The sequence below is a fragment of the Adiantum capillus-veneris genome, chromosome 26 (genome assembly GCF_014529385.1).
Source record: "Adiantum capillus-veneris isolate H3 chromosome 26, ASM1452938v2, whole genome shotgun sequence".
NCBI lineage: Eukaryota > Viridiplantae > Streptophyta > Polypodiopsida > Polypodiales > Pteridaceae > Adiantum > Adiantum capillus-veneris.
Genome location: NC_140956.1, coordinates 37,075,658 through 37,102,588, shown reverse-complemented (window position 1 = coordinate 37,102,588; position 26,931 = coordinate 37,075,658). Strand labels below are relative to the sequence as shown.

Here is a 26,931-nt window from a genome sequence, read left to right as displayed (position 1 = left end):
GAGGTTGAATATATTTCAGCCACTGAGGCTTCCAAAGAAGCTATTTGGTTAGCACGCCTATAAAGTGAGTTTGGCTTGCCTGTCAAGGCACCTATGTTTGGTTGTGATAGCCAGAGTGCTATTTGTCTGGCAAAGAACGCCATGTTTCATGGACGCACAAAGCATATTGATGTGCGGTATCACTTCATACGAGAAGTGCTTGAGGATGGCCTTATTACATTGGTTAAGGTCCATACATCACAAAATCCAACCGATGCTCTCACTAAGTGCTTACCCAAAGTACAACGTCATCTATGCATAGAGATGGTGGGAGTCACGTAGCTTAAAGGCGCCATTTATGCTTTTAAGTGGGAGGTTGTTGGGTTAAAGGTCTAAATAACCACTTTTAGTACATTTTTACACTTTGTCCAGGTTTGAACCTGAACACATTTTTTAAAGGTCACTTATAATAAAAGTGGGAAAACCCAAAACTCACTTATTGAGTTTTCCCCAAAAACGTGAGCCCTCTCTCTTCTGCTGTGTGCAAGTGAAAGAGCACGCGAGGAAGTGCAGTGTGAGTGCAGAGAGGAGAGGCGAAGGCCAGCAGGAGAGGAAGCGCCGCGCGCTCATCATGGTCCTCTTCCCAATAGGCATCACTAATGTATCCTCTAGCTTTGTTGCCTTCTTCAAGGTGACCACACTTATCACTTTTGTCTTTCCCTTTTCCTCTTGGGTTAAATCCATTGGTTCCTTCTTCTCCCTTAATTTCAATGCCATAATCATTTGACCTAGTTAGCATCTGTGGCTTATCACATTGCGGGCTGATTTGACCCAACTCTCCGCAATAATAACACGTGGGCGTTTGCCTCCAGACTCTACCATTGCTTTGTCCAACACCATTCCTTGGTCTTTCTTCACCTCCTGGCTGATTTGCAAACCTCCCCCGACCTCGATTATGTTGGGGTATAGGCGTCTGTGCTTTGTCCGACCGCCCAGAGTCTGGGCGCCCACTGACTTGTATACCTTATACATAGCATAAGTGTATAGGGAGACTGCTCACTCTTTTGAGTCTCCCCACCCATATCTGTGTCGTGTGTCTCCTTCTCTCTCTCACTCTCCGTCTGTGGTGTGCTCCCCAATCCCCTTCAATTGGTATCAGAGCGTAGGTGCGGAGGGAGCGCGTGTGTGCACAGTCACGACGACAATTTAGAGCCAGTTTCATTCCCGAAATCGCGTCCGCGCGCGCACACACTTTCAAGAGTGCAAACAGGGTTTCAACTTCGGCATTGGCAAATTCAGCTTTCCGAGAGCGTTTCCTTCAGGTGTCCTGACATTTTACCCCTCTTTCGAAGCCATTCGAGCCATCAGAAACCTCATTCGAGCTACGGTTGAGGAGCTGCATTTTTCAGCCCTCTTTTGGCAGTTTATGCTGCGTTTTTTGGATCGAAACGGAGGTTTTTTGGCAAGCTTTCACATCCGGACTCGGATACATGTGATCCACGAGTCTACCTTGGGGTTTTGGCATGCTCTGGACGCGCTTGTCATATCAGAATTTTAAAATTCTGAACGTTGAATTTTTTGCAGCAGCAGCAGTTGTTTATTGTGTGTCGAGGATTTCACACATGGTTTGCTCTCAAATGTGAGAGTGATATTTGCTGCAAGTTTCCTCACAGGTGGGAGGATACGATGTATGCCTTATGTGGTTTGATGCTTAGGGAGACTAATGTGATTGCATTTTGAGCTCGGCAATGTATGCATCGAGCATGTTTTTTGGCAGTCACAGGTAGAGCATATATTTGTGTACTAGATTTGCAGGTGTTTGCAATGATGTATGCAAAGTGTGGAGATTGGTGCATGCATTTGGAGTGCGGTTTGATGCGCTTTGGTTGCTCATGGTTTTGAGCGTGTGCAGTCAGTTTGGTTACTGGTTTTGTGGTCGTTTTACTGACGAGACTCTGACGAAATTTTCCCAGGAGTTTTATGCGCATCATTTATGCGATCTAGGTAGAGATTGCGGGTTGCACTCAGCATTTGCGTGCGATGTTCTCTGCAGGTGGGAGATTTGTGCATGTGTATGCATCGATACCGCACAGTGTGGGCTTGGTGATTAGCTCACAGGTTTGACAGGCGTACAGTTATCTTGGCACACTCACAGGAGTGAGTATTGTGATGTATGCTTTTGTGGCTATGAGCTAGGGAGCCGGATTCGAGCACTAATGGCTTGAGGTTTTTCAGCAGGTTTCAGCTACAGGTTTACAAGTTTACAGGCAGGTTTGAGGGCTTATTTGGGTGCTGAATTTTCAGCCATTGTTTCCTCTTTGCAAGTGTCCATGTATGGCTCACTTGTAGGCTGATCTGGGACACGTTTGTGACTTGTTTATGCAGCTGTTTAAGAGCTGAATTTTGGGGCTGATTTGCAGCCATATTTGCTGACTTTTGTTTGATGCGATTCGAGTCAGTTTAGGGCTGATTTGGTTGACATTGCGGGAGCTCTATTTTGGAGTGTGTCTCACAGGTTTTACATTGTGTTTCTGGCCATATTTGTAGACAGTTTCAAGGTGTTGTTGGTGAGGTGGTTTTGCTATCTAGCTTGCTACTTGTGCTCATGGCAGAGACAGGTGATCGATCAGATTGTGACCTCTCACAGATGCGCGTGTTTGATGGGTCAGACTTTGCGGCATGGAGAGAGTGTATGCTTGATGCATTGACACAGCGAGGGTTGCATCGACCATTGGGTGGTGATACAGGTAGACCTTCAAACATGTCTGACGATCAGTGGTAGGAGCTAGAGGAGATGGCACTTTCTACGCTCTCTTTGCACCTTGTGGAATCTGTATATGCTCTTGTTATGTATGAGACTACTTCGAGAGCACTTTGGCGCAGATTACATGATATGTATGATAGATCTGAGTCATCACGGACTCGTGTGAGACATGTACATTCACGAGCACGCCGACAGGTGACATGTTGGTATTGTGGTCATTCTGGACACGTTAGACGGCGCTGTTTTCGTCGTATGCGACATCTTAGCAGACACGGCAATCTCAGAGATGTATGTAGTGATGCCATGGACTCAGTTGCTTTGACGGTTGAGACAGATGTAGTGTCGGAGTATACTAGTGACGGGGATGTCACTTTTACCTCGAGCTATGCACGAGATGCTATACATGTGGATAGTGCACTCCCTTCGCAGTGGTTACTAGATTCAGATGCTACTTTCCATGTCACGTCGCATCGTGAGTGGTTTAGCACGTTTTCTAGTGGGAGACTTGGTTGTGTGCACATGGCTGATGGTGTTGTGTATGACATTGAGGGTGCATGAGACGTATGTTTGTCCTTGCCCATTGGTATGAGATTTACCCTGCGTCATGTGCGTTATGTGCCAGATCTGAGACGGGATTTGATCTTAGTCAGACAGTTACGGGATAGTGGATGTCGGGTATCGCTGCTTGAGCGATCTTTTGCGTTGCATTTGGGTTCGCTAGTGATTGCGAGAGGTGCCAGGAGTGGTACAGGTTACCCATTGCATGTGGATCACGCGAGAGACGGTGCTGTCTCTGTGATCACGTAGCCAGGTAGAGAGCGAGAGAGCAGGTGAGTCTCTTTTGCTTGTGGGTTGCAGGATGCTTTGCATGGAGTGCAGAGTAGTGAGCTCGTTGTGTACACAGTTGGGGCACGACTTGAGCAGTCACACAGAGAGGTGACAGAGTCAGACATGCATGCTTTGCTAGTGACTGAGCAAAGCAGAGAGTCAGTTGTGCGAGATACTTCTATGCAGGATAGACAGGTAGAGCGGTCTTGCTCTAGTGAGTCACGACAGGAGGACGTTGTGCAAGAGTCTATGCATACGGAGTTAGAGCATGAGAGCTCTAGTGAGTCACAGCAGATTGAGGGGTCATGTTTGCAGTGGATGATTGCAGAGGAGACTGAGATGTCAGCGATTATGCAATCATTCCTTTCTATGCTCGACAGTGAGCATGGGGATATAGTTGTGCAGGATATGTCTTCCAGCAGACACCTAGAGCAACTGGGTTGCTCTGAGGTTGCACGACAGGTTGATGCGTCTTTTGCGGACAGTCAGGAGATGCATGTGGCTGATACGCCTCGTCAGTCAGAGATGCCTATTGCCAGGGATATATATGTTGATGCATGCTCTGTAGAGCTAGCAGGGTCCGCTAGCATTGCATCGGCATTCGGTGGTCTCATGTATGAGATGCTGATCTTGAGACCAGATATCGTAGCTGCAGTGGGAGCATTTGCAGTTGGGGTTGTCAGTCGTTTGTTGACTGATGATGGCATAGTGCACGAGGGAGATATGCAGGTATTGCATACATACTTGCAGTACGTGTGCGGTACGTCTGGTGGTGTATGGACTTACACGGGAGCAGGACAGCCGGATGCACACGATCACAGCCAGCCAGTGGGCATCGGTTGAGAGCGGTTTTCTCTCACCTTTTATAGTCTTTAGACTAGGTTCCCTTGCTTAAAGGCACAGTCGCCTTTAAGTGGGAGGTTGTTGGGATATAGGCGTCTGTGCCTTGCCCGACCGCCCAGAGTCTGGGCGCCCACTGACTTGTATACCTTATACATAGCATAAGTGTATAGGGGGCTGCTCACTCTTTTGAGTCTCCCCACCCATATCTGTGTCGTGTGTCTCCTTCTCTCTCTCACTCTCCGTCTGTGGTGTGCTCCCCGATCCCCTTCAGATTATTTCCCACATTACCTAGCATGTTTATGCTGAGATTCTTCATTAAATCTACTACTTGGCTCATGTCTTACCTTAGCCCATCATCTTGCACTGCTGTAGTGACCATTGCTGGCATAATAACCTGAGGAGTAACATAAACCATTGGTTCATAATGAACCACTGGCATGCGACCTTGCAAAGAATCCATAGGCTGAAACTCAGACCTCTTGGACAAAGACTCTACTCCTAGCTGACTCATTCTTCTCAGATTCCACTCTTTGTTCCTCGCTACCTCTAGTGCATCTTCATATGTCCTACGCTTCTTTAGCTCCACTCTCCAACGTATATTCTCCCAAAGACCAGCCAAGAACCTGTCCTTCTTCATCATGTCAGGTGGGGGTACTTGTGGTGCTAAGGCCTTGCACATCCTCTCCCATGCCATTGAAAACTTACGTATGTATGCATCTACTGGCTCACCTTTCCTTTGCACCAAACCTTGTACTTCTTGTCACACTTTGTCAGGGTCTTCTGTCTTCATGAACTCCACTTCCAATCCATGCCTTAGATTGTCTCAACTTAATCTCATAGGTGGATCAGCCGCACACAACTCCTCTTCAAATGCTTTGGACCAAACTCGCGCATTACTCTTCAAACAAATCTGGAGAAGTCGTAACATCTGTGCCGGATCATGAATTTGATTGTTAATGTAGACAATCTCCATCTTTTCCAAAAAGTCTTCCACATCTTCATCACTTCTTCCATGAAATTCCGGATAAGAGAAAGCCATGGCTACCCAACTTTCGATGCTTTGAGAACCCCTTCTAACACAGGTGCAAGAATCCAAAACTTTTTACTAACTCAATCCCCAGAAACTTCAATGGAGCTCAAGCTTTTAGAAAAGGATGAACACATGCACATCAAATGAGTTTTCATAGTTAATCATCGGAATAACAACAGGCAAGGGAGATTCCAGTATCTCTCTTAATCTTCTTGGCCCAAACATAAAGACTATGCGTTGCTGGTAAAAGATCTTCCTGTCCACATGAACATGAATATTTATCTGGACTCTTTGTGCAAAATGAAAAGGAGTGAACTGAGGTCCATCGTGATTATCCGTTAAAAGCCATCCATGCAGCTCCCAAGAAAGCACACTTGACTAATTACCCTTTCATTTTGCCAGAGTTTCAGCAGCATAACATCATAAATGGCTCAAAAGACCAAAAAACCAGCCATCACAACTTAGAAAAAATTTGGCAGAGTTTCCCGAGGATTAGAGCAGTAAAAACCCAAAATATCGACTGTAATGTATGCATAACTTGCCAACAATGGTACCCAAACATCAAGTAGGAATCACTAGTACATAGTCTATGACGAGGTCACAAAAAGGGTGCTCCTGTCACCTGTCTTGCTGAAAGGATCTCACATTTGAGAACTCCCTAGCTCAATAAAACCTCACCACGACCCTCTCACGAAGGCTGATGCAAATCTCCTATAGTCAAGTCTCAGAAATGACCATCTTTCAAACCAAGTCTCAAAAATGGTTGGGACTGCCAAATAAAACCAAGTATGGGTCCACAAAAGACGTACAATGGCAATATCCACAAGTAACGTACAATACAAGACAATGCGCTCAAACAGGCGTCAAATGATGCATATCCACGGCAACTTCAAGTGACTTCCACTGTCAGTATATCACTCTACTCCAGCTACCTGTACCTGTGTGAATCACCTGTATCTGTACATGTAATGTGTAATCTGTGATCTGTAATCTGCAACCTATAATCTATACAACACCTCTATAATCACTCGACACACTCTTGGGATAATACACACACACACACACACACACACACACACACACACACACACACAATGGGGCACCACTCGGCTTACACAACCCACTTGGCCGAGACAGGGAACACATCGATAGAGTGAGAGGAGAGAGACTATCCATTTGTCCACTCAACACAGACACACACATACACACTCAGCTCAAAAGAGGAAGATTTTTGATGTTTAGATATAATTGAGCTTGGGCCAACACCAATGGGGCAAATAGCTCACACAATATGGATGAAATATGCCAGATTCAATCACAAATTGGAGCAGAGGCTTCGCTCACAGAAGAAACTTACACAGCCAAAACAACAGAAAAACAGTGAGGAATTTGGTAAAGTGGACAGCGCCATTGTGTCCGGAACGGCAAAAAACCCCAGTCTACAATATCAAAGTGCTCAAATCCGACCTAGATGAGCAGTTTATGGCCAAAACATGCTCCAAAAACAGCAAAAATTGAGTTGCGGTTGTTTCTCCTCCTCTCTCCACGTTTTGTTGGTTCTTAAGTTTTTCAGTGTCCATACTTAACTTTATCCCTTGGGCACCTTTGGCCTTTTGATTGACCTCAAACGGACCTCGAACATGCCAAAAAATGGCCACGCAAGGCATTTTTGTCCCCCTTCTACATCCATCCGCACCCTGGCACTCAACTTTTTCCAATAATGCATCCCGCAATCACGCGAAGTGGCCCCCAAATATAGTTCTCATGATGACCTTTTGCATAATTCATCACATGAAAACACTCCTGTTGTGTCCTCACTTACCACGTGCAAGTATTGATCCCGTTCGACCTTTTGATGCTACTGGATGCCATCTGACGCACCTGCTTACCTCATGGCGTTGGCCCGCTAATAGCTTCCTCGAGAAATTTTACGCTCTTACCAACTCCTCATTATTATAGAAAAACACATTGATACTGGTGACGATGAAAATCGATGTACTATGTACACGCTGTCCTACCTGCATACATGTGGACCCCACGTAACCACGTGGCTCTGGAAAATGGGCAATTCTTTATTTGATGCGCCATGCATGTGTATGTATATACGCGGAATCAGTTCTTCCAAAAAACTCCTAACAACGGCTGATCATCCAGAAACAGATGGTCAAACTGAAGAAGTTAATCTAGTGCTAGAGGATATGCTACAAGCGTACATTAGCAAAAAGAAAACCAGTTGGGAAGACTACTTGCCTATCTTGGAATTTTCTTATAATAGTTCAAAGCATATGACTAGAGGGTTTAGTCCATTTATGCTTTTATATGGTTTTCAACCTAGATCACCCGTCATTGTGGGGTTGGCTTAGGAGAAGATACAACAAGCGAAGGATTTTCTCCAAGACCATTTTGATATGCTTCGAGTTGCTCGACAGAATGTTAAGCAAGCTCATGATCGATATAAGAAAGTACGCAGATGAGCATCGTCGTCTTGCTACTTTCGAAGGAGACAAGGTTTTGCTCAAGGTTCCGGAGCATTCAGAAAGTTTGAAGATGGGAAAAGTTGCTAAACTTTCACCACGATATTGTGGACCGTTTACCATTCTCAAACGTATAGGTCAAGTGGCCTATGAGTTATCTCTTCCCGAGCACTCACAAGTTCATCTTCTTTTTCATGTTAGTCGTTTACGAAAACAACTAGGACAGAATGATAATGTCATTGGCACAGGTGTGTTAGTTGACCTTATCGAACCGCTAAGCATCTCTCATGAACCCGAAAAGATTTTGGATTCTCACGAGCTTCGCACCAAACATCACGTCAGACGACAGGTGTTGGTAAAATGGCTAGATAGACCTGAAGAAGGTTCTACATGGGAGAATGTCTCCGCACTTAAGAAACGTTTTCCTACGTTCGTTTTCGAGGACGAAAACGATTCTCCAAGGGGGGAGTAATGTAAGGACATGGGTCCTACCGGCAAGGCCACCGGCATGGTCGGATAGTGTGTATGCTAGGGAGAGGCTATAAGATAGCATGGTTGGGTGGAGACTAGCACACGGCATTACTCCAGTCCTTTCGGTATCCTTCATGCATAGTTCATGGGACCTCCCCAGAGACGGATATGCTCGGCTAGCCCTTGAGTCATCCCTACAGCTAGCGCTACAAGCGAATACAACATGCTGGTATGGGCAGATGACATCATGGTTTCAGTCACATGGTTTTAGCATGGATAGAATGCCTCCCTTCCAGTACTCCTTGGATGTACCCTCCCTATCTCTCAAACGCACAGAGATCACTAGAGTAATACATCAGGATCTGATTCAGCTAGATACTAGGAGTACATGGATACAACCCGATACAGGAGTTGGGTACAAAGATGGATTTCTATAGAGAGCATGCTCTCCAACTAAGAGATAATGCATATGTGATCAGACCGCGGCCTATATGGACACTCATTTATCCCATGGGATATGATGTGCTATTGGTCAGATGTGCACATCAATTAGAGATTGAGACATGCAGATTTAGGAGAGTATCAGTAGAGGCCAAGATTTGTGAGTTCTGTCCTATAGAGCCAGAGATAGAGTTACATCACATTTGTCATTATCCAGTATACTATGAGATGCGAGGCCGCTTTTATTGTCTATTCAGAGAGGGATTTGGACCGTTGGCTAGAGTCATGAGATATCAGGATCAAAGATGCCTCGGGTTGTTTTTGCTAGAGCTGCGCAGACACAGGGAAGTCTCTTGAGGAGATCAGGCAGTGGGAGACATTCGCAAAGGGAGATCACGGACTTCTTTAGAGCAGGGACTCGACAGTCAGATAAGCAAGCTTCAAAGCCCACCTATACGAGAGGTACATTTGTTGACAGAGCGATTGTGCTTGGGAGAGCTAGACGTCCACGTCTACAAGGGCGACCACTACATCGAGGGTGGCTCCATCAAAGGATCAGGACTATTCTAGCACGACATGGGAGACGCCTAGTACGACTATTTACAGAGGCAGACATTGACGATGCTCTTCAGCGACCGATGTGATACTTTCTCGAACAACGCCCGATGCCGGGCATGCTCGGGCATTGATGAGATGATTTTAGTTTCACTTTACTTACGTTTATTTTGTTCCCAGACATTGTATTAGATCCACCGAGATTGTATCAGTTTGGTCTCATAGGTCATTTTGGCTTTTTGAAGATGTTAATATAACATTTCATTTCTCTTTAGATCCTTCGTTCCCTCTCTAGAGGCTGCTAATTTTCTCTCTAAACTTGAATTTTACTGTTTTCTCTTTCTTGGCAGAGTTCTCTTTCTATAGATTCGGTTGTTTTTCTCTGTCTATAATTTTTTGCAGATTTTCTCTCTTTAGAATGGAGGAGATTCTCTTCCCACATATATAGCCAAGCAAGGACACTCTTCAGATGCCTTGTGCGTAAGAAGAAGTGGGACTACTTAGAAGATTTGGAAGCACAAATTTACCCGCTTTTCTTGGGACAAGCAAGGGGGCTTGGCAGATGCTATAGGAAAGACAACCCCCCATACAGATCACATTTCTAGATGCATGTAGGGATTATGAGAGACAACTTTACGATGTGCTAGGATAGCCAGCCATGCTTCTCCCAAAGCATAGTAGACCAACAGAATAGTTTTTTTCAAATGGAGGATGGTCAGAGAGGCAATCTACATTTTATAGAATGGGAGAACACAGGATGAGGATGCTTGTGATACCTCGACATCCATACTGGTACCCATGTTCAATAGAGCAGTATGTGACGGTTTCCCCATGAGCTCGTTAGACCATACCATAGTCCCACTGTTTAAGAGCGGTGACCCTCTGGTCCCAAGCAATTACAGGACCATGATCGGTCTCACACTAGCCAAAATCTATGGATCTATTTTGGAGCATGAGCTTAGTGCATGGGTCAAAATGCAGGGCTTGAGGTCACAAGGATGGGCTGGTTTCAAACGTGGATACACCACTATGTATCACATCCTCATACTTGAAGCAGTCATAGAGGGTTGAGCTCATAGTAAGAAGATTTTTCGCTGCTTTGTGGATTTTTGCAAGGCTTTCGATACGATACCCTGAGCACGCATTATGCAAAGTTTGTAGGACATTGGAGTACCAGATCACCTGTTATGGGGCATATATGCTTTGTATGAGAATGTGACTGGCTGCATAAGAGCACCTCGGGGACTATCATGCAGAATTGACAGCACCATAGGGTGAAACAGGGATGCCTCCTCTCCCCACACTGTTTGGGCTTTACATAATCAGATCTCTAAATACATAGGCCGTGGTTGTGGGATTGGAGCTAGTTTGGCCAGAGTGTCGATATCCATATTGCTCCATGCTGATGATATTGTCCTCATATTAGAAGAAACATTTAGATGCATTACATGCCTTCTGTAGAGATAGAGATCTTTCACTGAACCTGGGAAAGATCAACGTCATGGTCTTTAACACATCAGAAACATGGGTGACTAGGTCCATTTCCAGTTTACTTCTAATGGGCAGGGAGCGGAACAAGTGAGGGAATATGTTTACCTTCTCTTGTCCGAGATTCATAGCGACGAATGCAGCAGAAGCCTGTTTGACGTGAGGGTATGCGGCACTAGGATCTTTTTTGGTGGAAAATTCTAAGCCTTCCTTGCTAACCCATGAATGCACAAGTTTAGAATATTCAGCCCTCCATGGCATCTCGTAGTACATAGCTTTATCATCTCCAAAACAGACGGATGTTTCTACTGACGTTAGTCTCTCAGAAAATTGATAAGATGTCTGAAAAAAGTGCATCAATGTGATTGACTGGCCGATGTTATAACGGCAAGAAAAATTGCACCTAAGTCGTAGGTGATGAACAAGGATTGTATAATTTTTCACCTCACATTGAAAGGCCAAGTAGAAAGGTCCCAATGATTCATTTTGTCATGCACTTGCGGATGCACACACTGACACAGAGTGTCCAGTAAGCCATCGTTTTCTCTCGAGCTACTGGCGTGCGTTTCTAGTAACCGACTTAAAAGTATTCAACAATAGAGAAGGGGTTTGCTTTCAGAAACCTGGCTTCTTTTGTGTATTGCAGAGATTATGGCATGAAATCTTGTTCATTGTTCTCTATATCTTGCAGTTTGCGTGCAAGCACACACTATATGTGATGCTGAACTAAGGCCTCTGGGTGTCGGCCTTTATCCTGTGATTTCGATTGTCAATCACAGGTCAGTATTCTTCTCACTGGTGTATGCTTGATAAAAAACTTTTCAACAAGGATCTCTTGCACCTTGAATATCGTTTAGTTCTTTTGCAACATATTCATGAATGGCTTCTTTCCATCTGCTGTAGCTGGCCACCCCTTCCGGATCTGCCAGAGCCATGCCCACACACGTCTTTTCTTTACCGCCGAGATTGTAAAGAAAGCCATTGACAGGATGAGGATCAAGAGAGATATGATCACGATGTCCTAGTAGCAGAGCATTTTATACATGCCAGAGATCTACTTGCGGAGCTTCTAGCACTGATGTTCATCGGTCCTATGTGCGAGGGCCTACCTGACTCTTGAGGGGTTTTTTGATTTGGTTCACTCCACTATCGGGGTGAAACAGGGGTGCCTGCTATCTCCTACACTATTTGGCACGTATGTGGATGAAGTTTCTAACTACGTTGAGAGGGATGGTGATAGAGGAGCACAGTTGGCAGGGACATGGATCCCACTATTGTTATATGTTGATGATCTTGTGTTGATTTTTGACTCCTCGGAGAGGATTCAACATCACTTAGATGCTTTGTACACATTTGCTCATGATATTGGATTGTCTATTAACCTAGGGAAAACGTGTAACACACCTAACCGCAGTGGGTTAGGAGGTCAGCACCCACATTTACATATAGGAGACTGTGGAGTATAAAGATGCATACACCTATCTTGGGGTAGTCTTCACTGAACTGGTGTTTTCATTGAGGAGAGCTGCAAAGACAAGACTGACGAGAGCTTATGCAGCCTTGGGAGGATTGGAGAAGATGTGTTTGCAGGTTCAGTTTCAGGAACCTTGAACAAAGCTCTGGCTCTTTGGCACTCTAGTGGCTTCAGCTATGCTTTCCGGGTTGAGATTTGGGGACCCTCAATGGACCACCATTGCTGATTTGGTAGCACTGCTGGATGGAGATGTATGGAGAGGCCTCTAGTCTTTATGATCTCTCGGATGATTCGGGCGCCTCAACGCCACATGAGATTATTCGACCCGAGCTAGCTGCCCCCTTCTCCTCGTTGATGCACTTACTAGACTAGTATCCTTCATGCATAGTTAATGGGACCTCCCCAGAGACAGATATGCTCGGTTAGCCCTTGAGTCATCCCAACAGCTAGTGCTACAGGCGGATACAACATGCTGGTATGGGCAGATCGCATCATGGTTTCTGTCACATGGTATTAGCATGGATAGAATGTCTCCTTTCCAGTACTCCTTGGATGTTCCCTCCCTATCTCTCAAACGAACAAAGATCACTAGACTCATACATCAGGATCTGATTCAGCTAGATACCAGGAGCATATGGATACAGCCGATACAGGAGTTGCACAGGAAGATGTATTTCTATAAAAGGCATCTTCTCCAACTAAGAGATAATGGATATGTGATCAGACTGGCCTATATGGACACTCATTTATCCCATGGGATACGATGTGCTATTGGTCAGATGTGCACATCATCGCATCAATTAGAGATTGAGACATGCAGATTTAGGAGAGTACCAGTAGTAGAGGCCAGGATTTGCGAGTTGTGTCCTATAGAGCCAGAGACAGAGTTACATCACATTTGTCATTGTCTGGTATACTATGAGATACGAGGCCGCTTTCATTGTCTATTCAGAGAGGGCTTTGGACCGTTGACTAAAGTCATGAGATATCAGGATCAGAGATGCCTCGGGTTGTTTTTGCTAGAGCCGCGCAGACACAGGGAAGGCTCTTGAGGAGATCAGGCAGTGGGAGACATTCGCAAAGGGAGATCACGGACTTTTTTAGAGCAGGGACTCGGCAGTTAGATAAGCAAGCTTCAGAGCCCACCTATACTACAGGTACATTTGTTGACAGAGCCATTGTGCTTGGGAGAGCTAGACTTCCACGTCTACGAGGGCGAGCACTACAGCGACGGTGGCTCCATCAAAGGATCAGGACTATTCTAGCACGACATGGGAGACGCCTAGTATGACTATTTACAGAGGTAGACATTGACGATGCTCTTCAGCGACCGATGTAATACTTTCTCAAACAACGCCTGATGCCGGGCATGCTCGGGCATTGATGATGATGATGATCTTAGTTTCACTTTACTTATGTTTATTTTGTTCCCAGACATTGTATTAGATCCACCAAGATTGTATCACTTTGGTCTCATAGGTCATTTTGGACGTTAATATAACATTTCATTTCTCTTTAGATCCTTCCTTCCCTCTCTAGAGGTTGCTAATTTTCTCTCTTTAAACTTGAATTTTACTGTTTTCTCTTTCTTGGCAGAATTTTCTTTCTCTAGATTCTGTTGTTTTTCTCTTTCTAGAAATTTTGGCAGATTTTCTTTCTTTAGAATGGAGGAGATTCTCTTCCCACATACATAGCCAAGCAAGGACACTCTTCAGATGCGTTGTGCGTAAGAAGACGTGGGACTACTTAGAAAGTATGGAAGCAGAAATTTACCCGCTTTTCTTGGGACAAGCAAGGGGGCTTGGCAGATGCTATAGGAAAGACAACCCCCCATACAGATCACATTTCTAGATGCATGTAGGGATTATGAGAGAATTTTACGATGTGCTAGGATAGCCGCCATGCTTCTCCCAAAGCATAGTAGACCAACAGAATAGTTTTTTTTCAAATGGAGGATGGTCAGGGAGGCAATCTACATTTTATAGAATGGAAGAGCACAGGATGAGGATGCTTGTGATACCTCGACACCCATATTGGTTTGCATGTTGAGTAGAGCAGTATGTGAGGGTTTCCCCATGAACTCGTTAGACCATACCATAGTCCCACTGTTTAAGATTGGTGACCCTCTGGTCCCAAGCAATTACAGGACCATCATGATCGGTCTCTGTAACATACTTGGACACTCCAAGTCAAGAATCAACCGCGAAAGCACCAAATAACCACTTCAAAACAATTCACAGATCACAATAGATTTGCACTGGCCCGGCGGAGTTCCGTGCCTAGAGATATTGGCCCCAAAGACTAGCGTCCCTTTCGGTATTTCTTTTTATATTAATCAGATCAAAGTACAAGAGTGTGGCTAGGGTTTCACTCTCAGACTCTGCGTCCAGATGCTCTGAGAAGTGAAGCCCTCTCCACATATTTAATGGTACAAGGGATGCCCAAAAGCAGAGCCCCAAAACCTTTTAAAATAAAAAGCATAAGAGTTCAAAAGCTCTTCTCTCTCAAGTTCTCCTTTTTTTTTGTTAAAAAAAAACATTCTCTTTAAAAGCGAAATTCGCGTCGCTCATCATTCAAAAAATTATTTATTTATTTATTTATTTATTTCCAACCTCCGCGATTTTCGGAAATTAGGGTTTTTGGCAGAAATTAGGGTTGCAGGAATTTTAGGGTTTTTGCCAAAAATTAGGGTTTCTGCTGTCCGCCACGTCATCACTTTATGACATACCCCCCTCTTGAAAGCATTGTAATCGACCGCGATTACGCTTGCAAAACCGACAAAAGCCATAAACCGTCTTAGCAGACACTGACTGTTAGTACTTACGTACTAGGAACACACATCTAACACATGTACAAAATCGACAGTCACATCACAGGACATCTCCAGACATCACAGGACATCACATGACATTAAACATTTATTCGGATCTTAGACCATGATTTATCGGCAATGTAGCTAGCAATCATATCTAGGTCCAATCGGGACCTCAACGATGTCCGATTGACTAACCCCTATTGCAACCATGTCTATTCGAGATCAATCAGACCAAAATGCTGCAGTCATTTCGGCTATCAGTTCCTGCACTCACAAGAAATCAAGAACAAATCAATATCATTATCAGGAATTCCATTTCATAAAGTCATACAGCAGAATACTGTCAGCTCTCAGTATCCCTGAAGCTCAAAGAGACATTAGTGACTCTAGTATCTAAATCAAGGCATCTGTTGACAAAGGAGTGGAGTGACTCCCCTCTTGTGCATCCCACTGCACCAGATCTCCGGCCAAGCTGAATTCTGGGTTCCATTTGGAGTAGACTATGCTAAACCAAAAGCATCGAGGTAAAGTTTCACAATCTGAGGAGTATCTGCTAGGTCCTCCTCCTCCATCCACTTCGCATCAAGTGCAAGATAATTCTTGAACTTAACCAAGAACCGCCTTCGGACTTTACCCTTATTCTTTGTATCCTTATGTGCCAATATCTGTTCAGGAACAAGGATCTCCTCGTTTTCTTCCACTTCGGGTTGCTCATCAGGCTCCCCATCATTAGGCACATCACCTTTAAAAGGTTTCAAGAGACTCACATGAAATGCATTGTGAATCCTCCAAGTATTTGGCAGTTTCAGTCGGAAGGAGACTTCATTTATCTTTTCAGTAATCTGGAAAGGGCCGTAGTATCGCATACTAAGCTTTGGAAAAAGCCTCTCCTTTCCTTTTTTCTTTCGTAGGCGTGACTTCTCAAAACGTAAGAGCACCCAATCATCCTCCTTCAATTTCATGTCGCGACGATGGCGATCCGCTGCCTTTTTCTCTCGTTCTTGAGACTTCTGCAAAGTCTCGCGAACCTTGGCAAAAGCCGTATCCAGATCTCGCGTATATTCATCCGCTTCAAAGATCTTATCTTTCGTGCTCAGGAAGGGTGGAACCTTCGCAGCACCTTCAACAATCTCAAATGGCGCCTTCCCCGTCGACGAGTGTATCGTGTTATTGTAGGCAAATTCCACCAAAGGTAAATATCTTTCCCATTGAGTCTTTTGATCTGAGATATAAGACTTCAATAAATCTAGAACCACTGAATTGGCAATCTCGGATTGCCCGTCAGTCTGTGGGTGGAACGATGACGAGAACTGCAACCGCGTGCCAATGTTCTCCCAAATTGCCTTCCAAAACAAACTCGTAAATCTGGGGTCTCTGTCGGAGACAATTGTCTCAGGCATGCCATGTAATCTAAAAATCTGGGCCACAAACAATCTCGCTAAGTGATCCGGCTTGACTGTTTTCTTCACTGGAATGAAATGAGCCTGTTTGCTAAATCTGTCAATAACAGTCCAGATACCATCGTGACCACTCTGTGTTCTCGGGAGATCAAAAATGAAATCCATCGCTATACTTGCCTAGGGGTGTGTGGGTATGGGTAAAGGCTGTAACAATCCCTGTGCTTTATGCCTGTCAAACTTGACCTTCTGGCATACCAAGCAACTGCGCACAAACTCTTCCACATCTTTCTTGAGTCTCGGCCAAAAGAAATATCTCTCTACCCCTTTCATGGTGGTAGCAATGCCGCAGTGACCCGTAAAAGGTGGACAGTGGCATTCAGTCATAACCTTCTCCCTCAACGGCTGTGTAACGCACAACATAGTCTTTTTCATCAAGTAGCCTTCCCGAAGGGAGTATCCAGCTACTGTCTCCCCATCCCGTAGCCGTGTGAAAATATCTGCAAAATCTGTATCTGTGGCATACTGATCGACCATATCCTCGAAGCTCCTATGATGTATCGCGGAAATAGCCAGAACCAACGGTTTTCGAGACAAAGCATCTGCCACCGCATTCTTCTGTCTCTGCACATGGACAATTTGGAAGTGGAACTGTGACAAGATGTTCGCCCACCGCATCTGCTTTTCCGAAAGTTGCTTCTGTGACAGGAAGTAGCGCAAACTCTGATGGTCTGTAAAGACAGTGAAACTCGCTCCGAGTAGGTAATGCCGCCACTGAGTAAGAGCATGGATAACCGCCAAAAGCTCTCTTTCTCATAAATCTGTGTTGTCATCTCCGGCCTAGAGAACAAACGGCTCTCGTAAGCTATGACATGGCCTACTTGCATCAAGACTGCACCCAGACTACGACCACAAGCATCACAATATACTTCGAATGACTTCTGCAAGTCCGGCAAAGTACAGACATAGTACCAAGAAGCTTCTAACTTCATGGACATTCTTCAAGTCGGGCCAATCACGGATAGTCTCTATCTTGGCCGGATCCATTTGCACTCCTGCTGCTGCTGACACAATGTGTCCCAAAAAGTGTATCTCTGGTAGGAAAAAATCACTTTTCTTTGCATTAATCACTAACTTGTGATCTCGTAATGCTTGAAAGACCTGAAGCAGATGATCTCTGTGTTCTGCCTCATTCTTGGAGAAAACAATGATGTCGTCAAGGAAAGTGCCAACAAATAGCCTGTACTCTCGAAAAATCCTATCCATCATCCGGTTAAATGTCGCAGGAGCATTGGTTAAGCCAAAAGGCATCACCAAAAACTCAAATAACCCAAAAGTCGTCCGAAAAGCTGTCTTGTAGGAGTCTCCCGACGCTATTCTGATCTGATGATATCCACTCTTCAAGTCAATCCTGCTAAATCACAAGGATCCCTGTAACCTGTCGAATATATCATCGATCCTAGGAATCGGAAATCTGTTCTTGATGGTGATTTTGTTGAGAGCTCTATAATCGATGCACATTCTCCAAGATCCGTCTTTCTTCGAAACCAACAACACTGGAGAGCAATACGGTGAAGTACTAGGCTGGACAAGACCCTTTTCCAAGAGGTCTTTCACTTGGTTCATAATCTCTTCATTCTGTGCTCGGCTCACACGGTAGGGTGGCCGGTTCGGTGGTGTACTACCAGGTATCAGATCAATGGTATGATCTTCAAGACGAGCAGGTGGTAACTCTCCTGGCAGGCCTTCTGAGAAGCAATCGGCGTGAGAGTGTAGAAAATCTTGGTGTTCTTTATCAAGTTTAGATATATTTGTCCTATCATCATCACTCAACTCTTTCATAAAGATTGAGTAAACAAACAGACTGGATTTCACTAATTTTGAAATGGCCGAAGCCGATACAATAGGGACAGTTTCTCCCTTTAGTTTAATTGTTCTGCCCTTTTCTGTAGTCAAAGTCGCTTTTCTCGCCTGATAATTGACCACGGCGTTGTTCTTGTGGTACCAGGGAATCCCTAAGAGAACATCACAACCCTCCAAAGGCATTATGAAGAAGTCCTCATGCCCCAAATACCCTTGACAATGCACCCGAAGTTTGCCAATGACAGGTGTAATGGCTACGTCCCTGCCGGGTGCCGCTAGAACTGCCTTTGCAAGTGGTCCCATCCGATCGGGAGTAATCTTGAGCCGCGTTGCCAATTCCGGTGAAATGAAGTTGGCCTTGGCTCCTCCATCAAAGAAAATCAGGGCCTCTTGATCTTTCACTTTGCCCCAAGCTCGGCAAAGTTCTGTACTCTCATCCATGGTGTCGGGATCAGTACCCACACAATCTGGAGCCAGTCGTGTTTTCATCTTGCCTTTTCGTACACGGTTCTTAGCTGCTCTCGAACTCTCAGGCCTTTCGTCGTCCTTGTCATTCCGTTCTTTCTGTGCCTTTTTAGGGCACTTCGCGGAGATATGTCCAGTTTCCTTGCATCCAAAGCACTTCCCCTCCCTGATGTAGCGAGTCCGCTCTTGAGGAGTAAGTCTGGGTCGTGCATCCTTTTTCTCTGGGTTGCTCTTTCTTTTTCTACTTTCATTCCCAGAAGTCTGTCCGATTCGTTGTGTCCATGACCTCATCTGTGGGGTAGGTCATACTGCCGGAGTGAATTGCAAAGCCCCGCTTCGCATGACTCATCAACTCCTGAATAGAAGCTGACTTCTGTTCCAAGCAGTGGTCTCAGATCTCTGTAGGTAGACCCAATGTAAACTGCTCAATTTGTTCTCTGAACGAGATCTTCTTGAATGAAGAGGCAGGTAGAAAAGAGTTCCAGAATCTTTCACAGTAAGAATTCACTGTATCGCTCTTGGTCATCCGGAGATGGTTCCAAGCAGCTCGTATATCTCGCTCAAACTCTTGAGTCAACCAAGAAGAAATAAAAAGCCTCTTGAATTTCAGCCATGTAACTGGCACAGTCTTGCTTAATAGAAGCGTGGACCACCAAGTGCGAGCATTCCCCTTAAAATAAGAGGTAGCTCTCCGAATCTTGGAGTGCTCTGAATAGCGTCCTCCCGCGAAAGCGATGTCAAAGTGCTGTATAAAAGACAAAGCCTTTGAAGCATCTGAGTATCCTGAGAAAGTATCAAACTTGATTGAGTGGCCACCTTCCTTAAACTCTCGGACTTTCTTGCTTTTATCTTCGAGAAAGTCATACTGGTTGGCTTTGTAAAAATTCTTCTTGTTCGCATAAAAGTTCCCGTTGTCAGAGTCTGAACTGTCTGTAGACGAGTCCTCTGTAGAAGTGTCACTCACTGGGCGAGACTTAGACTTCCTTGCCTTTTTCTTGCCCTTTTTCGCTTTTTGCTTTCCTGTCTTCTTCGCTCGAGTCTGAAGAGCTAGAAGAACTGTCAAAAGAAGAAGAAGAAGAAGAACTGGGTAGGCCTTCAAACTTGACGCGCTTCTTCAGTTTCTTTGCCTTGTCGAATGTCGACCGACGACCCAAATATCCCGGGAAGTCAGTGCCTTTCTTCTGCTTTTTGCCGTGCTTTTTGTCCTTTTGCACGTCGAAAAGCTGAGCAATCCGTGCATCAACCACGTTCTCCAGTTCCTTCTCCGTATATTTCTTGGAGGCAGAAGATTTCTTGAGAGCGGGTTTCGGGAGTGGTGTTGTGGTTCTCTGCCACTCTGTCTGTACCTCTTCCAAAGAGGTCTGGTTCATATATTTTGCCATCTTCGAGTCCTTGGAAAAATTGAGCATCATCTTTGTTGCATCATCAATCAATTTTCAACGCTCCATCTCTCGCTGCTCCGCTGGAGTAGGCCTAGGCGAGCCATACTCCGTGCCGGAATCTTCGTTGTGATCCCTGCCCGCATCTCCAGATGTAGAGGGAGTGGACTGATCATTGCCTGAAGCCATAGGTGCCGCGGAAATTTTTTTTCGGGGATCGGATTTTCCGTAGAAGAGAAATTGGCCGTGCTCTGATACCACTGTAACAGACTTAGACACTCCAAGTCAAGAATCAACCGCGACAGCACCAAATAACCACTTCAAAACAATTCACAGATCACAATAGATTTGCACTGGCCCAACGGAGTTTCGTGCCTAGAGATATTGGTCCCAAAGACTGGCGCCCCTTTCGGTATTTCTTTGTATATTAATCAGATCAAAGTACAAGAGTGTGGCTAGGGTTTCACTCTCAGACTCTGCGTCCAGATGCTCTGAGAAGTGAAGCCCTCTCCACATATTTAAAGGTACAAGGGATGCCCAAAAGCAGAGCCCCAAAAGCTTTTAAAATAAAAAGCATAAGAGTTCAAAAGCTCTTCTCTCTCAAGTTCTCCTTTTTTTTTGTTAAAAAAAAACATTCTCTTCAAAAGCGAAATTCGCGTCGCTCATAATTCAATTTTTCATTTTTTATTTTTTTCAACCTCTGTGATTTCCGGAAATTAGGATTTTTGGCAGAAATTAGGGTTTGCAGGAATTTTAGGGTTTTTGGCAGAAATTAGGGTTTTTGCTGTCCGCCACGGCATCACTTTGTAACAGTCTCACACTAGCCAAGATCTATGGATCTAGTTTGGAGTATGAGCTTAGTGCATGGGCTGAAATGCAGGGATTGAGGTCACAATGATGGGCTGGTTTTAGACGTGGATACACCACTTTGTATCACATCCTCACACTTGAAGCAGTCATAGAGGGTTGAGCTCATAGTAAGAAGATTTTTTGCTGCTCTGTGGATTTTTGCAAGGCTTTTGATACGATACCTGAGCATGCATTATGCAAAGATTGTAGGACATTGGAGTACCAGAGTGCCTGTTATGGGGAATATATGCTTTGTATGAGAATGTGATTGGCTGCATAAGAGCACCTCGGGGACTATCATGCAGAATTGACAGCACCATAGGGTGAAACAAGGATGCCTCTTCTCCCCACACCATTTGGGCTTTATATAATGAGATCTCTAAATATATAGACCGTGGTTGCGGGATTGGAGCTAGTTTGGCCAGAGTATGGATACCCATATTGCTCCATGCTGATGATATTGTCCTCATATCAGAAGCAACATTTAGATGCATTACATGCCTTCTGTAGGGATAGAGATCTTCAGTGAACCTGGGAAAGACCAACGTCATGTTCTTTAACACATCAGAAACACGGGTGACTAGTCTATTTCCAGTTTACTTCTGATGGGCAGGGAGCGGAACAAGTGAGGGAATATGTTTACCTTCTTGGTCCGAGAATCATAGCGAGGAATGCAGCAGAAGCCTGTTTGACGTGAGGGTATGTGGCACTGGGAGCTTTTTTGGTGGAAAATTCTAAGCCTTCCTTGCTAACCCATGAATGCACAAGTTTAGAATATTCAGCCCTCCATGGCATCTGTAATACATAGCTTTATCATCTCCAAAACAGACCGATGTTTCTATTGAGGTTTAGCCTCTCAAAAAATTGATGAGATGTCTAACAAAAGTGCATCAATGTGATTGACTGGCCAATGTTATAACGGCAAGAAAAATTGCACCTGCGTCGTAGGTGATGAACAAGGATTGTATGAATTTTCACCTCACATCGAAAGGCCAAGTAGAAAGGTCGCAATGATTCATTTTGTCATGCACTTGCAGATGCACACACAGACACAAAGTGTTTAATAACCCACCGTTTTCTCTCGAGCTACTGACGTGCGTTTCTAGTAACCGACTTTAAAGTATTCAATCATAGAGAAGGGGTTCGCTTTCAGATACCTGGCTTCTTTTGTGTATTGCAGAGATTATGGCATGCAATGTTGTTCATTATTCTCTATATCTTGCAGTTTGCATGCAATGCACACACTATATGCGATGCTGAACTAAGGCCTCTAGGTGTCGGCCTTTATCCTGTGATTTCGATTGTCAATCACAGGTCAGTATTCTGCTCACTGGTGTATGCTTGATAAAAAACTTTTCAGTAAGGATCTCTTGCACCTTGAATATCGTTTAGTTCTTTTGCAACATTGAATGGCTTCTTTCCATCTGCTGTAGCTGTCATCCAAATTGTATCCTCTTGTTTGAAAGAAAGAAGGCGTATGTGCGGGCAATCCAAGAGATTGGACAAGGAACAGAGGTAGGTGCAATTTTTTCTTTTTTCTCTTGAATGATGGGAGTGATTGTGTTGTGTTTCTTGAAAACAACTTGGATCAAGAATCGGATAATAGGCATTATGAAAATTACCTCTTTTATGTAAAGGTCGCTTTTGTGTGCTCTCACCAGATAACTGTGAGCTATGTGGATCTTGGCGAAAGCACTTCAACACGCCTTCAAAATCTAAGGAAGCAGTATTTTTTTGATTGCACTTGCGCAAGGTGTCTATCTCAGGTTTGGATACTTTTATAGGACTGTTCAATTTATCCAAATCCTTCTTAATATTTGTATGTTGAACTTTAGGACCCTTCAGATGTTAGACTAGACAACAATTACTTGGAGGGTTTTGTGTGTCCCGTGCCAAAATGCAGAGGCTTACTTGTAACAGTTCAAGGTGTCATCTATACCCTTGTCGTGTTTCTCCACCTCTCCATTTGTTGATCTTTAATGTATCGTTTTCCTTTGTTCTAAAGAGGATGCAGAAGGCATGGTATGCAAAGCATGTGGCAAGAGGACTGACAAGAGCACAATTCTGAATCAGGTCAAAACCTTGGAGTCATTGTTGACAGATGGTTTGAAAGAGCTTTCTACTGGAAGTATCCATTGGCTGTGCACTACATAAAGCTCTGAGTTTTCATGTCTAGAAAGGTCATGGGTTTTGGAAGGATGAAATCAGAGTTTATTAAAGCTGAGCTGTCCTCTGATTATTGAAAATGAATTTTCACAATCCCTTAATGTGGCGATAATAGTTTCTCCAATCTTTGTGTGTGAGCCTTGAGAAAAGTCAGATTTGAGAGAAGCAAGGCAAGCTTTTGAACGATTGGACCAACTTCAGGCACCTGTACTACAAAAGAGTTCCTTACATCGGATAAAAACGTACGACAATCTCTTAAAGGTGTGTATCTTTCTAAAGAAGTGGTAAAGATTTTTTGGTAACTGTTGTTACCTCAACAAGTGACTTGTGTATTTTAGGTCTGCATGTCTATGGAGGATTGGACTTCCTCATTATCTTACTGCCACAAAGCCATTTCAGTTTATGAAAGTAAGTCTCTTGACAAAAAATGTTTTGCATCTCTCGTCACAAAAAACTGACCTCACTGGCAATTGCATACTTTTTACTGGAGCATCAAGCCTTCGAAAGGAGTATGATGGGCAAGAGATAAAAAGTAGGCAGCGAGAATGCTCTAGTGAAGGGGATTTTGCGTTGTCCTGGATTACAAGAGTTACTATCCCCACAGATTAGTAACATAGTCACATGGAACGATGACAGAATGAGACCGGCAGGGTCATATAAGACGGAAACGGCTTGTTCTTCCCAATTGAACACATTAGAGACGGCATTTGATAGTTGTATTTTGTATGCAATTTTTGGAACTTCCTGAGGAATGGACACAAAGGAAACAGGGGATGCTGGAGATGAGTTTCCAAATCCTTAGGCCCCCAAATGGAGTTTCCTTGTAGCTATGGTTATCACTGCCCCACCTGCAGCCTACCTCTCTGAGTCTTCCCCCTCTCTTTGGCCAGCCCACATACCCCTACCAACTGTGTGCTCTTTGGAATAACCCATAGATTCTTTGCATCTAGCACACCTTACCATGCTGACTGTGCTCCAACCCATATGTTCTCTGCGTCCACCCTTCTCTCTTCTCAATATGGAAGTTCTCCAGCTCAAAGACCTTGGTGAGTAGTATGATGAACATTAAGTAGCCTCTATATGTGCCAACACTTGAGATGAGACGTGGAGTGGCTGACTTTCACTCCTAGATGCATTGGCCCCTCAACTAGGAGCCCCTCAAAGTATTTCTTTATCTATACTATTATAAAAGGGGAAGGGATTCCCTCCTGCCCCACCCCCCGCCCCCCGACACGTGGCAGCAGTAGCTTCATCCGGCTGGTGTTCCCTGCGCCTCCGGGCACACAGCGAACAGAGAAAGCGCGAGAGAGAGGTGGGCGAAGCCCGCCGGCCGTACTAGTATTAATAACTTGAGTGCATAACTTCCAGGAGGAGTACACCATAAACTCCCTTGAGTGAGTTATGCTCCCCCGAGTTTAATGAGACCCTAGCCTCTTGGGGATTTGATTCATGCTACATATTGAGTGTAGTATCCCTGACTTCGCGCTATAGAGGGCAGTCAGGTTGACTGTTGCATACTGCCCCTTCCGTCTTACCGCGATTGGTGGCATGGAAAATGCTGCAGCTTACCTCTCGGGAGGTGACCACTCTAGCAGGTCTGTTAATTGGGGCTTTAGATGCACTTCTGAAATTTGCATGTATATAAGATGCTTCTCTAACAGCTAGCAATCTTGATCATAAACAGGAGTTTACCTACCAAACCATCCATTGCTGGGGCTGCAGTACTATACGTGTGGAAAGCTCGAATGGTTGGCTCTCTCTCTCTCTCTCTCTCTCTCTCTCTCTCTCTCTCTCTCTCAGTTTCTAGTTTGTAGTTTTCTTTGTTTGTACCCAGACTTGGTAATAGACTCATTTTGGCCTTTTGTAGACGTTAATATATCATTTCATTTCATTTCATCTCTCTCTCTCTCTCTCTCTCTCTCTCTCTCTCTCTCTCTCTCTCACACACACACACACACACACACACACACACACACACACACGCACGCACGCACGCACGCAGACACGCTCTTTTTTGTGACTCTTCTCTTTGTAGGTATCTAGGGAATACTGTTGAGGCAGGAAAATCCTACAGGCAAGCTCTTGCTATTTTGGACATAACACATGGATCCAAGTCGGAGCTTGTGAAGAGTCTGAAGGCTGCTTTGCAGGAAGCAGAGGCTGAAGCTTTGTACATGCAAAGGCAACTTGATTTGTGATAAGAAAATGGAGTCCAACTTGTGATAATCCTTGTGATCGAAATCCTGAGAGGTTGTGGTTGGCAAACCAGCTATTTTGTCAAGTTTGTTGCAGGAGGCACGTAGGAAAAGTCTGTATAGAGGACTGGTTTCAATAGTTTTCCATTACCAAGATGTTAAGAGCAGTCTTATATATTGGAAAAGGGTTTCTCTGAAAATTCTCGTTCTCAAGAGATGTAGCGGCCTATGAGAGACTTCATGCAATGGTACCTATAAGGGCAGGTCACTGAGGAGATTAGGCTTTGGCAGATAGACCACCAGCCAATGAGGAGATCAGGCTTTGGCAGATAGGCCACTAGGTGGCTCTACTGGTTGATTTATTTGTTCACATTTAGTGGTTCTTTAGTCTTGTATTTTCAATGCTGGACGTTTGGATCATATGATGACATAATTTTCTGGTCTCTTAGATCTTTTAGGCCTTCTGTAGATGTAAATAAAAGTTTTATTTCATTTCAATCCATCTCTCTCTCTCTCTCATACCAAATCTTGCAAAAGCCATGCATCTACCATCAAGCCCCAAAAGATTTTTGGCATTAAGGTTAATATAATCATTGGACAATCTTAAAACCGACGTCCGAAGGCCAAGTAACGTCTATGAACAATGAAAAATTCCTTGTAAGTGCATAGAAAGTGTCCTAGCAGCCACAAAGTAAAGGAGATGAGGCTTAAGAAAAGATTAAAAGATATGGCTCTTCAAGGGTTTGCTATAGATGTACTACCATTTGGGAAAATGTACCAACTCGAAGCAGAGCACTTGGATCAACGAGGCTAACTTTGCATGGGGATATGTAACCAGAGCTCTTGGATCAACAAGGCCAAGTTTGTAAGGGAATACATAACTAAAGTAGCCCATACTAAGGAGATGGAGACACTCATGAGGCCCTTGGAGAAGCAATAGTCAGACCAGTCACATATCCATCAACTGTGGCTATTGAAAGAATCAACTTGAGATAATTTGAAGATATCTTGAAGTCTTGTTATCCACATGCATTTGAAGGCACTTTAAAGTAATGTTACTCATGCAACAATTGTTTGAGGGAGCAAAAATGTGAAATGAAAATTAAATTTCATGGCAAAGGCAAGACAATTGTAGGGCAAAGCATTTTAGTCTCAAATATGTTGCGCAATTGGTGTGTGAATGGTGGAATGTGCACATAATAGGCCCTCAGCAAGCTTGAGTTGTGGTAACAAAATGTTGTGCAACATCAGAGGGAATCCCAAAAAAGTGAGGTCCAGCAAAAGCTCCCCTTGAAGAAACAACATGAATGTAAGAGCCATGCCTTGATGATTGGCATGCACTATGCACTCCAAGGGAAATCTATGCACACCTAACAAGATTAAATTAACTCTCTCTCTCTCTCTCTCTCTCTCTCTCTCTCTCTCTCTCCAAGAAAAGGAATGTTTTGACGCTCT

At 44.3% G+C, this 26,931-nt stretch overlaps 1 protein-coding gene across 6 annotated transcripts in view; it reads left to right on the top strand.

Moving 5' to 3' along the window:
* LOC147423275 (histone-lysine N-methyltransferase ASHR1-like) overlaps positions 1 to 25,974 on the top strand; it is a 122,097-nt gene extending 96,123 nt beyond the window's left edge. For 4 of the 6 annotated variants that reach the window (XM_086501258.1, XM_086501255.1, XM_086501256.1 and 1 more), the window contains 9 exons: positions 22,341 to 22,429; positions 22,549 to 22,630; positions 22,777 to 22,881; positions 22,951 to 23,041; positions 23,121 to 23,243; positions 23,436 to 23,542; positions 23,620 to 23,689; positions 24,966 to 25,029; positions 25,317 to 25,974. In XM_086501258.1, the coding sequence (XP_086357384.1) occupies positions 22,341 to 22,429; positions 22,549 to 22,630; positions 22,777 to 22,881; positions 22,951 to 23,041; positions 23,121 to 23,243; positions 23,436 to 23,542; positions 23,620 to 23,689; positions 24,966 to 25,029; positions 25,317 to 25,479 (894 nt within the window). In that variant the 3' untranslated portion in view covers positions 25,480 to 25,974. The remainder of the gene's footprint in view (positions 1 to 22,340; positions 22,430 to 22,548; positions 22,631 to 22,776; positions 22,882 to 22,950; positions 23,042 to 23,120; positions 23,244 to 23,435; positions 23,543 to 23,619; positions 23,690 to 24,965; positions 25,030 to 25,316) is intronic. The other 2 variants (XM_086501261.1, XM_086501257.1) reach the window with 2 other exon arrangements.
* The last annotated feature ends 957 nt before the right edge of the window (positions 25,975 to 26,931 follow it).